Consider the following 18,087-nt stretch of genomic DNA (forward strand, 5'->3'; position numbering starts at 1 on the left):
TATATAAACATAGCTGTTTTGTACAAAGAGCATAGAGCATATGTAAAAGGAATAAAATCAGAGTTTTACAAGTGATGCAGCATACAGTGGTTAGAATATTGAGAAACTAATTAAACATGATATTATCCAACAAATATACAAATGCATGAACATACATTCTAAAAGAAGTTTCCAAAAAACCTACCTTCCAGCCATTTTTGATTTCCACTGCAACCAGCAATAAGTGCCTTAAAACTATAAAATGGATTTCTCTGATTAAAATACACAAGAGTTGGAATCTTAATGATTGCTTCAACATTTTAGCACAAAACCAGCTACTTTGAATACAAAAAGGTGAAAACTTGCACTCTTGGGGAACATGGGTAGTCATACATTTAATCTCAAACAAAAGTAAACATTTTTGCAGGAGGCTGGGTCCTCCCCACACCCCATATTTACAACATTAACTTCATAGTCATCCCCAAAGAGCACCAATTCCTAAAATTAAAAAAAAAGAAAAAAAATACAATTGTTTTCTTCACTATACACTGATCTAGAAGATGGTGAGTGTAAATGCATTGCTAAAATAAGCCAAGAATAACATTAAAGTAAACAGACAACAAATACCTCATCATGTCAACATGGTCAAACAAATTGCCATATGTGCAATTACATTTTTGGTCATAGTGGTGCTCATGGACTTTAAGGTCCATTCATACCTCTAATACAATTATATTCCTATTTGTCCAATGAAAGTCATTATCAGACCCCTTCCCCCCTCCATGGACCCCTGCATATGTGCAACACAAACAGTACTAGAATTACCCATTCTAAAAACTTAAACCTTACCTGAGATATAAATAGCAACTGCTGAAGTGATAGGTATGTATCCAGAGACTACCCCTTCTATGGAACAGACTCTTCATCCATGTGAAGCAGAGTTCCTCCCTAACCCAATTCAAGGTAACATGGACAGTTGGGTGGGCAATAAGAAATTCATCCCTGGTCCAGCACCTTTATCTCTAATGGACATAGACAGCTTATAAATGGTTCATCACTCAGGCCACTACTTGTAACTGTTTCATCCCACAAGCCCTGCTTACACTTATCAAGGATACCAGAACTTTTCAGAGATTTGAAATGCATGGCTAGGCTTAAAAATGCCCTAATGATTGTTAGTCTAGCTACATACCTATGAACCAATTAATGTAGCTAACATGTTAATCTTACCATGTCTCTGTCTTGAGGTATTGAACTCTACCAATATCTATCAATTAATACCAATCAAATTCCATAATTTGACCTCTATCCAAAGTCCTGGAAAAACTCATATCCTCTCATGGTCCACAACATCTTAAGCCAAATAATACACTTTGTAAGAACTGGTAAATAGCACAGTGCTTCAACTGTTTTTATCACCCTCCCAAGTTTTATTAACAATAGCATAAATAAGGGCTACCTTACAAGTTATGCAACTCTTTGACATAACCAAGGCCTTTAACTTTATAACACACCATAAACTCCATTAACTCCCACCTTTGAAATGAAATGCCTTTCCATAAAGGCTCCTCAATTATCTGGAATCAAGAGTTGTTTATGTTAGTCATAAAATCCTGTGTTGTTGTGCTATTCTTTCTGCCAAAAAAAGCTGTTCTCAGGGCCCTTTTTTTTCATTCTTCTCACTTCTCCTTGATAATCTCCTCACCACCCCTAAAGAACTTTCTCTGGAGTTAATAAATAAAAAAATAAAAAATAAAAACTATCTCCCTATCTTTTCCAAGCTAATGCCCAGTAATAAGTTACAGGCTTCAAACAAATAGGAATATGGATATACTTTTATTTGCTATTTTTTTGTTTGTTTTATTTAGCATTTATTTACCAGGATAGTCTAAATGGTTTTGGAAAAGACCCCTTTTCAGAGGAATCCTGGGGAAGAAAGCTTCAGAAAATAATTATATAATATTATTGGGTTACAAAAACGTACAACATTAGTTATGACATCTATACAGTAATAAATTAATAGTTGTACACAATAATAGCTCAGCCATGCACCTTACATTATATGGTCTTCTATACACATTACTCAAAAAAACACTAACAAACTACAGAACTGTCTTAAGAAAGCATGCTACTTTATTATTACACCTTGCAAATTTGAGCATTACTGTATGACACTAAAAATAAAACATATCATCCTTACTTATCCTCTGCCAATAAATACTAGCAGCGTTAAGATACACACACACACATATATATGTGTATATATATATATATATATATATATATATATATATATATATATATATATATATATATATATATATATACACACACACATACACACACACACACACACACACACACACACACACACACACACACATACATGCACATATACTGTTTTAGTTACTGCCAAACCGTCACATCAAAACTCAAACCTAGGACTCACTCCTGCTCACTTTGATCCTGTATGTCAAGAAAAAATATGTATCCACATTTCATATCTACTAACATATTTGCTGTACTGTTTTTCAGTTACTGGACTGAAGTTATAGAGGTCTGTCCCTCATCAAATCTTCTATCTCTCATCTTTTCAGCCTTTAAAATAGCATTTAAGATCAGCCTCTACAGCCTAGTTACAAGTACTTGCTTTAACATTCCTTTTGGTAATCATGTTTTAAACAAATACCCAGAATTTCTCTCTAATGCTTATACTGTCCTTCCAAGCAATACCATCCCTTTATATAATGTTAGTAGGGAATCTGTAGGAATATACATAACTGCACTTCTCTTGACAACTTCTCACCATGGCTTTTGCCTTCTATGTAATCTGTTCTTAATTTTAACATGAAAGAAGGTTGCTTTTTGCATTAATAGCTTTAATCAAAATTAAAATGATTATCGCTTCTTGCTAATATTGCATTGCACTCAACTTATTCATTACATGTAATCAAACTAATATGATGTATTCATGTATGTATTGTTTGCCTGTAAAAAGGCTGCAGCTCATATGAGCCATTATGGTCCTATTCACATCTCATAACAGTTGTTCTTCTTCTTTCGGCTTTTCTCAGTTAGGGGTCACCACAGCGGAACTCCGGTCCACTAATGATTGGCAGTAGATTTTTTTATGGGTGCAGAGGTGCCAGCTCAATGCCCAACCTTCAACAAAGGCACGCCCATTCTATGCATGTCTTTCGAACACCACTCAACTGCGGGAAGGACATGCAGACTCCACACAGAAGGCACTCCAGCTGAGAATCAAATGGGAGAACCTCTGGCAGTGAGGAAACAATGCTACCACTGCACCACTGCGGCTATCCACATCCTATAACAGTAAATAAGTAAAAATGTATATATATTTTATCTAGCGAGAATAATAAGTTTAATGATTATTAAACAAAGCTGCACCACTGTTCAAGGTTAGGGCTTCCATCATACTAAACTATTAGTATTCATTTATTTACTGATAATATCATTTGCTCTCATTTTTATCTGGCTGCTATTTCCATCCTGGCTGCCAGATTATCTTGGTTTGACATGTCTTCCAATTTTGTAGCATCCAGCATCAGTTCACAAGGGTTATCCCTTTCCTGGTGGTTTGCCTTAACAACACCCTATTTTCTAAGTCAGAAAAGGTGGTATGAGTCAGTAAATTTGTAGTTATCACAAAGCAAGGAACTTGATAGAGCTTTTTCACCACTGACTGGGTTCATACTTCATCAATAAAAATGCACTTGTGTATGACGATACATTCTTGGATTTATTAAATAATAATTCCATGTAATGGATAGTAAACCAGCAGAGTAGGGGATGTTATAGTCCAGATCTTGCCCTTATGAATATAACCCAAATATGTACTGCTCCTGTAACATCCCTGTCAATGGTAAAATGTGATCTCAATTTAGTGACATTCTCCACTAAAGTATCTGACACCACTAATCACCCTCCCACACACAAGTGAGCACATCCAAATTTAAGGACTTAAAAAAACAATCCTTCTTAAACTCTACGATAAACTTTCAAAATGTACTTGTACTATCATTCTTCTCCATGCAGTCACAGCTGCTAGTTATACAATGGTGTTCTATTCCCATGAAGAAACTGTATATATCTGGCTGTCCACACAACAGTCAAATATTACATTGGTGTGTCATTATTATGAATATGATCTGTAAGAAAAGAAAAACAGAGATTTCCAAAGTACTAAATCTAAATCCATACACATTGAAGAATCTATCAAAAGGTGAGCTAAAAAGTAAAACTTGCCATCAAGAAGGTCAAGGCTGAATACAGACTTAAACTAATATGTGAAGTCAGGGATAATTGTCAGTCATTTTTCAATTACATCAGAAATACATCAGAAAATAAACACATGGCAGTATTCTGAAATAATCCAAAATGGCATCACACACTGTGACCTAAAAGATGTTGCCAGTGTGCTTGCAGGTAAGATAACCTCCAACCTCACCTTGGAAACAAAAGCATCTGTTTTCTGGAAAACTAAAAGCACCGTTTCCAGGGACACAGGAAGCTTACCTGGATGCCTAACATACAGCATAAGTAAGGCCCTTGTGCAACCTTTCCCAAATATGTTTACCTTAATCTCAGCTGGAGGATATGTTCTCAAATTACAGCGAAGTGCTGCTGTTGTGCCTCCTCATAACAGGGGTCCCTACCACAGACCCCAGTAGCTATAGACTGTCATCCTAACTTGTGTAATTTGCAAAGCCATGGAATGTGTTATATCTGACTTCTTAAACTATGACATCAAAAATCTCATGCACCTAGACCTTCAGCAGTTCGTTTATGACAAATGAGTTTACTAACCTTCTTCAAATAGGCCTCAGAGGTAGACTGTAGTAGTCAGTCAGTCTACACAGTCTATCTGAACCTAGGCACGGCATTTGACACCACCCTCCCACTCTGGTATTGTAGGCAAGCTAAAGGACCTACATGTAAAAATGTACATGATAAAGTAGACATCAATCTTACTGGAGGATGGAACATACCAAAGAAGCAAGATCTTCCACCTCAGAAATGAAAAGAAACTAGCAATGTGTCTCAGGGCTCCTTAATGGGCCCATCCTTTTAGGCATATATATCTAAACTCCAAAACATAATCCCAAACTCTGTCTAATGACATTTACTGATGAGTACAAGTTGTCTGATATTGTCTGATTACTCCATTGATATGATGTCACAGCAGCAAGAACTAATCTTTACCAAAGGTATGCTGAAAAAGGTGTAAAATGAAAATCAAAAAAGTGCAGCATTGTAATATTTGTTTAAAAACTCCCATACTCACACCATAGTCAGCATCTTACTCCAAGTAGATATAGTAATCAGTGACCTTGGCATGTTGGTCACCAATTCTTTCTTGTCTGCCCATCATGTAGCATCAATAATGTGGAAATTCCTTTACTTAGCACAGCTGTTACCAAAAGGTTTGTCATATAGGTCAAAAGATGTTTACACCAATTATAGAGTATGACGCACACTTTGGTATGTACCTGTCCAGTTACATGTTACAGCTAGAAAAATCCAGTGGTAATTTACTGGTCTAAAGTCCCTTGGCTACCAAGCCCTATCTCTATACTTTGCATCTTAAAGACTCTTATGTGGAGATCTGTGCTTTACATCCCACTCCAGAAAGGTCCTCATCTTCCTTCATCTCTTGCATCTCTGCAAGACAAACAGCTCCACAAACACTATAATTAATAATCTGAATTTCCACCAGATGTAAATAAAACATACTGGAAGGGCAGATTTAATCATCTCACATTTACCACATCTCTGGAATAAATTGCCCTTAAATTTTAAAGACTGACACTCATGCTTTCTTTAAGAGGAATCTTGATTGGATGTGCATTTGTAAATGTATCCCTGGTGCTGTCCATGCAATTTCTGATGTAGTGAAAACAAGCAAGCAAACTATCTTAACCCCAGCTCTAGTGATCAAAGCTTCAGTGTCTTCATGTGGCCTTCTAAAAGGCCTAAGCTCCGATTTATTCTCTATCCCACCAGGAATACGTAACCTGAACATATATATATATATATATATATATATATATATATATATATATATATATATATATATATATATATATATATATATATATATATGACCCAATTCAGGTTTTCTCTTTATCAAGCCCAAAACCTCAACAGGGATTGCTGTTTTATAAATAATGTCTTCCTTAAGCTACAAGGTGAATATTTTCTCAAGTCGCCAGATAGCAAAATAAGACTGGGTGATGCCTTAATTGCTCCAACTACTGAGAATCAGAGATAAATCAATTATGAAAATACACCCATGTCTCTGAATCAAGAAAACAGTGTGGCTTTGTAGGCAAATGGTGATATTTTAACAGGATAATCACTTTAATCCCCTTTCTAACCCCTAAATGTTCTGGGCTGAAGTAAAAAATATATTTTAAGCAGGAAATGGCAGCTCAAGTATACCACAATCAAAGCAGAACACTTTAAATCTGAGTTTACCACTACACACACCATTTGCCCCATCTTTTCAGGCTATTTCCTGCTTTGTCTCTCACTGACCCATTCTATGTTCCTGGTGATCTGAAAAGAAACTTTCATGCTCCTATCCCACAGTTCAAAAATGCAAATGCCTCTAACTTCATACCCATTTTTTTTATTCTAGACCTAACTAGTACAAAGAGCTATTTATAATAAGACCTCTAAATGCAGTACTAAATATAGCTTACTAATAAAATTTCAGTGTGGGAAAATTTGTCAATCTGTATCATCTTCAGTGAGACATACTAAGTAATTTGATAAAGCGTACACAGACTTTTTTCTGTGTAGGCATCATGGCACATTGCTTACATGAAAGTAAGCAGCTTTGTGATCCAGTAAACAGAGCTGGGCAGCACGCACACATGTGCCAACACGGACGTATCCGTGGCATGCAAATTACCTCATAAGCAGGTGTATTGCATGCAAATGAGGAAGGTAGACTGATCCAGCAAGCAAATAGGCAATCCTGCAGACCCCATGTTGTTGTCCGTAGCGTTTATGGAAAAATTCCGTGTACAGGACTTTAAACAGATAAAAGGGGCTGCAAAAGTGTACTTTGATAGACAGAAATAGTATAGCAAACACAGATATGTGCAAAATTATCTACTGTGTGTCCAAAACCATATGAGAAATAATTTAAATATTTTTTAATGATGTGGATATGTTTGCACAGTGTGCCACAGTGCGCAAACATGCTTTTATGAAAAAAAAATGAAAGGAGTGTAAAAACCAAAATTATTAGTATGTGACAGTAATGTATTATAGGACCCTGTGTGGAGTATCTGCAGTGCTGGAAGGGTGTTTTTGCTAATGTGGCGGAACCTAGAACTATGTACTTTCGAGGTTGTGTGCATGGATCCCTATGCAAATGAGGTGGGGTTACTGAATAGCATAAATGAGTATTCATGTCTGCAGATCCAATTCATGTAGGCACAAAACCATGTTGGTGTCCAGAGAAGAGGTAGATGAGATCAAGGGGGGGGGGGGTCTGAGGACTTGTAAGCTCATCAGAGCTCAGCAGCATCTGTTTGCCTAGCGCTCAGCTGAGCAGGGGGTGTACAGTTTCTACTAAGCTTTGTTTCCCTCTGGGGTGCATGTTTCCACATTTGCATTGGCACACTGCTGTGCTGAGAGTGGCCTTTCATGGGGGTGTGTGCAGTGACTGCTGAACATTGTTTACCTTTGTGGTGGGTGTTTGTGTGGTGGCACTGCAGTGCTGTGTGAGGAAGGCTGCCTAAAAAAACAAATTGGCTGAGAAAGCCAATGGTATATTACAAAAGCGGTGTTCTTGGTGGATTTATTAATAAATAATTGTCGCTGACGTCCATGGCTCCAGCAGTTTTGGCATCCTTATTCTTTTGTACTTTTACTTGTGCCAAACACCTTATTTTTGGTTCGTGGCCAATGGTATATTAATTACTGATGACCCCTGTTTCAATTAAACTAGGGCTATTAACATTCTCTAATGATGTACTTGGCAGGTGGAATGCATCACAGGTAGCCAATTACACAGGCTGCACCTACAGCAGAGCACCCGCCTTACTACAGGTTATGTACCTGAACACTGGCGTACAGCAACAGTGGTCCCACTCCACAAAGGGGGTACCTCTACAGACCCTGGGAACTACCGCCCCATAAGCTTAACCAGCCTTGTCTGCAAAGCTATGGAAAGAATCATTATGGAACTCATAAACAGAGACATAGGGGACCTACAGACACTTGACCCCACCCAGTTCGGCTTTGTAAAGGGCAGATCCTGCCTTTTGAACCTGGTTGACTTTTTTAAAACAGTCACTAGAGCCATTGATGAGGGCAAAGCAGTCCATACAGCCTACCTGGACTTGGCTAAGGCCTTCAACACAATACCCCACTCAGGCATCATAGATAAGCTCAACAGCTTAAACGTAAACCCTTATGTCACTAGATGGGTTGCAAACTGGCTAAAGGACAGAACCCATAAAGTTAAAATCACTGGAGCAATGTCAGACTCAAAGCCAGTCACAAGTGGTGTCCCACAGGGCTCTGTCCTGGGACCCCTCTTGTTCAGCATTTATTTTTCAGATGTTAAAGCAAACATGGGAGGGTTGTGGCTGACAAAGTTCACAGATGACTGCAAACTAGGCGCCATAGTCAATACACCAGCAGACACATACATCCTACAAAAAGGCCTCACAGAAACAGACAACTGGTGCCGGAGTCACGGCCTTAAACTAAATGCCAAAAAATGTATAGTCATCCCCTTTGGGAAAAACAAAGTACCCACAAATTATCACATAGACAGCAACCCACTGAGTACGGAAAAAGTAATCAGAGACCTAGGGACCCAAGTCGACAGTGACCTCTCATTTGACACCCACATTGCCAAAGTGGTTAGAAAACATTCTACCTTGCACACCTTATCATGAAGGGATTCACATCCAGATCCAAGGATGTCATTGTACCCCTATACTCCTCCCTCATCAGACCCATGATTGAGTACAATGCCCCATTTGGTATGTACCTCACCCGGCATTTGCAACAGCTAGAGAGACCACAAAAGTACCTCACCAAGAGGATCAAGGGTCTCCAACATATGTCTTATTCTGCCAGACTAAAGAATCTCCAGCTCTATTCAGTAGCATACTGCCTGCTCAGAGGTGATCTCTGCCTGACGTACAAGGCCATGTCCAATCAGGAACTGATGGGCATGCTCCACCTCAAAAAATCCATATCCATCAGGACCACGAGAGCTAAAGACTTAAACCTCAGCACAAGTATGAATAGGACATGCTGGAGGGATAGATTCATAACCCAGAGGCTTCCCATGCTTTGGAACAAGATCCCAGTTCATGTTAGGCAGAGCCACTCACTGACTCTCTTCAAGAGAAATCTTGATGAGTGGATGGGAGATCATAAGTTTACCCCAGGGTTCACATCTGTTTCACTACTAGACAGGGGCACAGTAAACTAATTCTATTATATAAGGGGACCTTCATTGTGTCACTACTAGACAGAGGCACAGTATTCTAAATCTATTCTGTGCATTTTTTGTACCATTTCATGGGGTGGCGAAAGCCACATCACTATGGCTAGGCTTACAAATGCCCCAGGGCAGATAGCCTAGTACTAAACTACGAAACTATGAAACTATAAAGGTTGCATACATGCTACAATCTGATTTCACCCCCATACTCTGCATCAGTGGAGTACAGACTTGGGATTTTTAATTGAAGGAATGCTAGGAGCTGCTGCAGGTTTGCTACATCTGTATGTGCTAGATGCCGAAGTGAATGCTGCTGCTGGTGCTGCTGACAATAGGCCTAGACTGAGAAGGAGAATAGTGTTCAGGCCCAGGGTAACCTTCCAAAAGCTACATGAGCTGGAGATTGTAGTGCGCTACAGGGTACACAGGAGTATACTACAAGAACTCACTGAGTTCTGCCGCCTTCAACTCAGACCCAGAGCCAACAGAGGGGAACCCATCCCAGTGGAAACAAAGATATGTGTAGCTCTTAAGGTACTAGCTATAGGTACTTTACAAAGACCAACTGAGGACATGATGGGGGTCTTGCAAGTGTCAGCATCCAAGGTACTTCACCAGTTCCTGGATGCCATGCTACCACATGCCAGTGAGCACATTTACTTTCCCCACACCCCTGAGGAGAGGGCTAGCAATATGCAACACTTCTACCATGTAGCACACCACCCTGAGGTACTGGGTGATATAGAAATCACTCATGTATACATCAAGGCACCACCTAGTGAGGAGGGTAGAATCTAAGTCAACCGCAAGGGGTATCACTCCATCAACTGCCAGGTCATGTGCAATGCCCAGGGCATTATTATCAATGTGTGTGCTGGCAGCCCTGGCAGTTATCACGACTCCCATATCTGGCACACATCACAGCTGTACCAGATGTTTGCTAAGGGGGACATCCCACATGGCCATTTACTGGGGGATGCTGGCTAGACACTGGAACCGTGGATGATGACACCCATCAGAAATGCACACACACCCATGGAAGAATGTCATAATGAGGCACATGCACAAGCTAGGAACATCACAGAGCATGTGTTTGGGCTGCTGAAATCATGGTTCCAGTGCCTTGATATATGTGGTAGAGTTCTGTAGTACTCTTCAGCCGTGTGCACAGATGTTCACAGTATTGCCATGCTATACAATATGGATCTTGCAGAAATGGCTGCAACAGTACTAGCAAAGGGAGGGGATACACAGCCCCCCACCAATGCCTAGGTCCCCACAGCCACACCCACAGGGGGACTTGGAGGAGGAAACCCCTGGGATGTCCCTGTAGGTAGATGTGCACGTGCCATTATGCCCTGGCCTTGGCCAAGAGACAATGCATAGCACATGAACTGACAATCTAGAACTCCAGAGACTGACACCTCACTCTGACTCACACACATATAGTAAAAATGATGCCAGCCAGCCCACACATCCTGTATCTAACCACATATTGACTGTGTACTGTATGCATCAGACAGAATGAGCCCCAAATTACAGGACTGTCAACTGCTGCATTCACAAGGTAAGTCACTTACTTATACACCACTTGTAAGGGGTACTAGAATATGGTGGCATATATATGGACCTGCTGCATGTATGCAAGGAAATACAGTGGGCTTCCAGGCCAATTGGAGAGATCTAACACCCACTTGGGACAACAGGTACTATGTCCAGTAGTATGTGCTCCATAATATGCACTAGGCCACATGGGTAGAAAATCCACTACATTATTCAAGGGAGATGGCAAACAGTGGGGTCACAGGACAGTTGCAGAACTGTCTACGGCAGCAGAGCATGGGCCGGTCATCCCCAACCCCCAAACACATCAGTGTTCCCATACAACTGCTGCAACAGTAGTCTGCAATGATATATCAGCAAACCAGCCAGTTCCAGGGCTGTGACATAGAACCTGGCCACATGTTGTAAGTCTCACGTAATGCAGTGGTGACAATGTATGTCTGTATGCTTTTGATTGTGTGAGGAATGACACCTGTCTGTCTGGTGGCTGGTGTGGCTCACTGGGCTAGGGACTTTAGCATGGGTGATGGCGTTGAGGGTTTGATCTGCAGCATCCACATCTTTTGCATGTGAGGTACATGTATGGTGATATTTCCACACACTGTCATACCCCTCAATCTGTTACTGCAAGAAAACTGGAGAAAGTCAGAGAGAATGGGGGGACAAAGGGCCAAAACTACAGACAGCCATTAAACATGCTCTGATGAACCTAGAAGGTGACTAGTATAGCAACAGGTTGCAAATGAACAGAATAGCTGCAGGATGTAAAAGTCATCAATTAAGTGTGTCAGTAGTTAATACAATTTGGTAACTGCATTATACAATATTTTACTGGAGCACCACAAATGTATGATTAACAGACCAGGCATATGGGGTGAAATGCTGGGCATTCTGCAAAAACATGTACAGTGAGAGGTATGTAGACTGTCACCCTGTGTGTGGTGTTACGTTATGTACCCCAGTCTCATACTAAGTACAGCACACAGTCGGGGAGTGCCTTGGACTTTCACATCAGCCAACTCTTTGCATGTAAATATATCCCATTGTAGCACTACAGACATGCCCATATGGGTTACGTCAGTGCAATGGTTATGTATTTTATGTCCCTGTGACTAGCTGCTGGCCCTAAATTGCCCTCCTCTACATAATCTTAACTGATGTCTGCCACCTGTCTGACTGGATACAGGATATTTGTAGATGTGTCATCTCCATCACCACACCTTCTAGATTTGTAAGTTCAGAAACCCAGGTGACACATAGCAAGGGTAGAAGACCTTATCACAAAGTATGAATGCATGATTATGCTGACTCACCCTATTGGCCCTGATAGACTGTTCTACACATATGCACCTAGGGAGCCATGCACGTAAACTGCCGTACCTAGCTGACATCATATTTCTGCTGTGCTGCCATGCCATTCTGTGCCACTTTATTGCCACCATGTGTCCATAGTTTATCTCCTCAGACTCCTGGAACAGAAACATACACAGGTCTATGACACACCTGTCATTCTGTAACACTACAGCCAGTCCAACATCATGCAACAAAGATACACAAAGTGTAATGTGTAGTCATGACATATGCCAGCATGCAGTACCTGTTGTGGCCCACAACAAGTGGCATGGAAAAAGAACACTGCACTACACAAATATATGTCAAGTAGTACAGACACCCTGTGCATCAGACATGTAGTAGCATTACCTACATTGATGGCACGGATGTCAGGGTTGTGGCTCAGGTATCATCACATGCACAGGGTGTGGTGTGGTGATGCAAGAGGCCTAGGCTGTGCCAAACAGTTGACAGCATATGTCTGATGCAGGAAGGGGTGCGGGTTAGATGGGCCATGGAGAGGTGCCATGTGTGTCTGTTAGTGACGTGCATGTGACAGTGGTGTTTTTTTTTTTTACTCACACACACACACACACACACACACACACACACACACACACACACACACACACCTGCAGAAGGCTGGCACAGGTTTATTAGCTATGCCCCTTCTGCCCAGACTATAAGGTAGTTATCACTGCCACCAACCCTTACTTATCAGCTACTTAAAGGCCCTACAAAGGGTGACCAATCTTACTGTGTAATGTTACTATTATCCAAATGGTAAGTATGACCAAAACCAAGGCTATTTAGGAATGGCCTGTAGAGTGTCACCAAATACATATGCAAGTACTCTAAGAGCTTAAATATGTCTCACAAATAGGTATTTACTAGGCATGTGGTCCAGGAGACACTTGAACAGCTAGTCCAATTTCCCAATTGCCCTAGAACATGGTCTGGTTAAGTGACTTGCTCACAACAGTTAAATGGAGGCGGAAGGAATTAAACCATGGAGTAAAGGAAGCAACTTATTACTTTAGTCACGTGCATTAACTGCCAAACTAAAGTGAAATGTCATACATTCTATTTTGCTGAGCACATGGGGGATTTCAGAACAAAAGTGCAGTATTTAAAATAAAAATATTTTCAGCAGCAGACTAGCAAATACTTTATTTTTATGCACCCCCTTGAGGAATGGGAATTGCCTGCTTTCATTTGCAACTGCATTTTTCAAAAAAAGATAAAAAAATTATCCATTCCTGAGTACAAGAGTACACTGGCTAGTTTACTTTAATTTCTGCAATCCATCCCTTTTTGCAGTTTCACTCATAATGGGCTTGATAGCTCCCTTTCTAACATAATTACTATGCTGCATTGTTTGATGACAAAGTAATAAACATAAAGTTCATCTTCTGGATATTGCCTTCTAACATGCTTAGCATTTCAACATTTCACACAATATTTTCACATTTCCTCAATACATGACTGTGATAACTTTAATTTTGCAAATTCTTTTGTAAATGGTTTGAGCAGCCCACTAGTGACTCTAATAAACCAGGTGTTCAACAATAAAATATCTGAAAATGACAACTACTCCATTAGTGTTAGCAACTTAGTATATCTTTAAAGCAACATTGTTTTACTTACTCTTTAGTTGTATTTATGATATTATACGTTTTCCTTTTGTAATACACATATTTGCATATGTACGTATTTTTGTACAAATGCCCCAGACTGCATTAAAGTACTACATAAATAAATTCTGGTGTGAATAAAAACAGTTTAGCATGATATGTAATGCATGCAGTCCTGGAAATAATAATTACACCTTATTTAAAATTAATAGAACAAGTTTTATGTGAAGTCACAAAACAATACATTTTATAGGCATATGTCTTACTTTATTAATTTCTTCTAAGTAACAGTCTAGGAAATCTCTGTGTTCTCCTGGTGTTAATGTCTTTTTGTGTTCCTCTATGATGTTCTTCAGAAAACCTTGAATATCAGAAGTGTTTCTGAATATTTTTTGAAATGGAAGTGGAAACTTTCTTAGAATGGGTATTGTATTGTAAAGCTGAAACCAAATTAAAAAGAGAGAGAGAGAGAGAGAGAGAGAGAGAGAGAGAGAAGTTTTAGTGTCTGCAGAAACAAAAGAAAATATGTCAAATTATCAAAATATGAAAGCACAACTGGGTCAGCAGAGAAGGAAACACTGATGAATTAAAGCTGCAGCGGTCTTATTTAGTTTCATATTTGTGATGGGTACATACTCAGCCCAATTACTTGATATAGTCTGTCTTATGCTTAAAAAAAATATTTTAGCATGCAATGCTGACATTCTTATTCACTTTCTAAATCTCCCACTATTGTCAGACTCTGTTTATATTCAACATCAGAGGACACTGGTGAAGACTTATAAATGGTTCATCTTCAGTTTCCATTAATTTTATTTAAAAAAAGTAATTATGCTGGTACATAGAACAATTTCATTGCTGACAGTTGTAAATATGGTGTGTCAGAATTAATTTGTGAATAATGCTAAGAAAAATAATCAGGCACACACAGTTTATATATAGTAATCCATTAGCCAGAATAGCTATAGCTCTCATTGCCACAGAAACTACAAAGAACCATTAAAGGGAGAGAAATAAATTTAAGTCTGGGCAAAAAATGGGGAATGCACATATCTCTCAACCTCTTAGAGCAAGAAATCTGGACAAAGCCATAAATAAAAGTGAGGCAAAGGCCCAAAAACAGGGACATTTTTTTTTAAATATTGCTCTTACAAACTTAGAAAGTTAATATAATAACAGGTTTTGCTTTAGCATGCATTTTCTGAAGGGTATAAAGGCTGAAACTCAAATGTCTGTCATTATTTACTAACTTCAATCTTTGCCCGTAATTTGTCAGAAAACCAGAATTTTATGAAAAATAGACCAAAAATATGAGGCAAAACTCTGTGCAGTTGAGAGGTATGGGAATGCATTTTTTTCACGTAAAGCTGTCCAAATAAAATGCAACAGCAGAAATCCTTGGAGGAACAAAACCATTACTTCTGATATGTGCAAGTATTCTTACCACTTGAATAGCTAAAATATTAGAAAAACAAAGAGCCTATTTTCTGTGCAGCATGCCTTGAGATTGTAGCAGACACTATGCATATTATTACTGTCATAACCAATTATCTATCTTGGCAATCATACCATGTGTTTTTTCTCCTGTTTAATAAAAGTAGATGGTGGCACCACACTGCTGAAGCGAACTTAGAAGCAAATGACTTAAAAGTTAAATGCTTAAAACATGCATGCCCAGGGATGTACTGCAATGAAACACTAACCTTTGTTTATTTGTAATGGATAATTTCACTTATTAGTTCATGTTTTTCTGAGGTGGTGTGCATATATTTGGCTATGCTGCCCATTATGATGGGAAACAGAAAATTAATTGTCACCGTCCATTTAAAATGCACTGCATAAGACATTTTACTCACTGTTTGTTAGTCATTGTGAAGATGCATAATATGTCTAATGTTGAGAGATTCCAAAACTATTGCATAATATCACCTTAACTCTTTGGTGATTCTTGAAAAAAAATCAGTTTAACTTGGACTACAAATTTAACAGCATAGTAATGAGTGCTCTTTATGCTGTAAATCCTACAAGCATGCATAATCTTCATATTGCATAAATTCACTCATAAAAAAGTGAATGATAGATAGGTCCAGTCAAATAAAGGTGCTGCAAATACCGTATACCTAACCTGAAGAGCTCCCAAGATAAAAAAAAGGATTTTGGAAATTTACAGAAAATGTACTTTTTAAAAGTTGTTATAGCACTGGTTTAAATACTCTGAATATGCCCACCCTTACTGCATGCAATAATATTTCCAGATCTGTTTGTACTTTTGTTATAGAATTTACCATCTCTAAGATATTTATATTTGTCTAGCTTATTATTTTTTCAGCTGAGTTGCAGGAGAAGCTCAAAATTTTGAGGTTGCATATAGGCTCCTACAGCTGTAACTTTCCAACAGTTGCTGTTTTATGAAAACATTTAATCATTTTCTATTTTTACAAAGTATGAATTTTCCAATACTCTTTTAAATAAAAACACATTTATCACACAATGATGCTAATGCAAACTTACTTGCAGATTATGTTCTGAGACTGGTAAATAATGATGCATTATTAAGCCATATGACAACAAATTTGTGTTTCTTTTTTTTTTTATAAACTTGGAAATATCCATTTCAGACACCTGTATGCTGCACTTCTTTGATAGTATATATAGTTAACTAACAATATTGTTCATAATCTGCTAAAAGTGCAATAACATTTTTCTGAAATGTAAACTTCAGGTCTAGGCGATTGTCAGTGTTGAAGTGACAGTCCAACCCCATGTGCAAAAATGGGGCAAAGGGGTTTTGGATTGATGGATGGAGCTATTTATGGTCATGTGATAAAAACAGGCCAAGTCGTCTGAACAAAGTTTATAAAAAATGCATTATTTTAAATTGAATGGTCATGCTTTCAGGTGATCATTTCATGTGAAACTATGCTCTCTTTTTTGCCATAGTTTCACTGTTGATTTGTTTTGTTCCTAGGTTCTTGAAGGAGCTATAATGTTACAATTTATGGCTGAGTTTTATGTAGCATTAAGTAATGATGTATATGTGGGTATCACTTGCCAAAAAACAAAACCTGTAGATTTTTTGAAAAGAAAAAAAAAAAACAAGTTGGAGAATGTTATGGAGTAGCAAATTTTATTTCAGGTTTACCTCTCCCCAGAATCCACCAATGAGGCTTGCAATTTCACGGATGAGTTCAAGTCGCCTGCTAAATGTATTATCATTGTAGTCAAATCTTTGAGAAAATAAAATGGAACTGATGACATTGGATACAGCATTGCTGATTACCACCGTTGGATCAAACTGACAACCTATAAACAAACACATAAGCAGATAAATAAAAAAAATCCATAATTAAACAAATAATTCAACTGCTTGTATGCATATACATAACAAGAGTATTATTAAATAGTTATGACATTCTAGATGTATCATGTAAACATAGAAATGTACATTAAGTTAAAAGGTACAGAATAGTCACTCGCATCAGCATAGTTCAAGAAATGTGAATCCAATACATTATTTAAAATACTTGCAACACTTTCATGAGGAAATTCAGATGAACAACAATCAGATGGACAGGCATATTGTTTAGAGAATGTAACAAGAAGATAGCAAGAAATGTGTCCAGTCATCAATAGATAGTATGTAACCTGTCAGCAGTAAAGATAATGTTTAATTTGCATACTATAATAGGTATGTTAAGGAAAGTTAACCCTAATGACAAGACAGTCATTTATTTGTTTGTTTATTTATTTAAACTGAAGCCGGCTTCTTGTCTACCATTTGTTGTGGCATGATTATAGTTCTGTAAGACATTTTTACATTTCCTCAACAATTTATTGTTGAGTCATCTTAACAGGTTTGATGTTTCTGTTAGTCATAGGCTTCTAGGTGAATACTACGTTAGCTGCCCTTGTGGTCCATTTTAAGCCTAGCCAGTTTCCCTTTTTGTGCTCAAAATAACCTATCTCATTCAATTATAGATTGTCCTTACCCATCTCATGGTTGCTAATTATATATTAACCTTAATGAGAATAACTGGGATCGTACCATAGATAATTTGAGGGGATCCATGCATGGGA

The 18,087-nt window shown here is 38.5% G+C and overlaps 1 protein-coding gene across 1 annotated transcript in view; it reads right to left on the bottom strand.

Annotated features, from left to right (window-relative positions):
* Nucleotides 1-18,087, bottom strand: part of LOC122808558 (cytochrome P450 2D15-like) — a 311,295-nt gene that overhangs the window by 154,897 nt on the left and 138,311 nt on the right. Inside the window, exons 3-5 of the mRNA XM_044079513.1 lie at nt 17,153-17,313; nt 373-477; nt 185-251 (exon numbers count right to left, since the gene is read on the bottom strand). Of these exons, the coding sequence (XP_043935448.1) occupies nt 185-251; nt 373-477; nt 17,153-17,313 (333 nt within the window). The remainder of the gene's footprint in view (nt 1-184; nt 252-372; nt 478-17,152; nt 17,314-18,087) is intronic.

This window comes from Protopterus annectens, chromosome 8.part0 (assembly GCF_019279795.1).
Source record: "Protopterus annectens isolate FY-2018-M chromosome 8.part0, PAN1.0, whole genome shotgun sequence".
Taxonomy (NCBI): Eukaryota; Metazoa; Chordata; order Ceratodontiformes; family Protopteridae; genus Protopterus; species Protopterus annectens.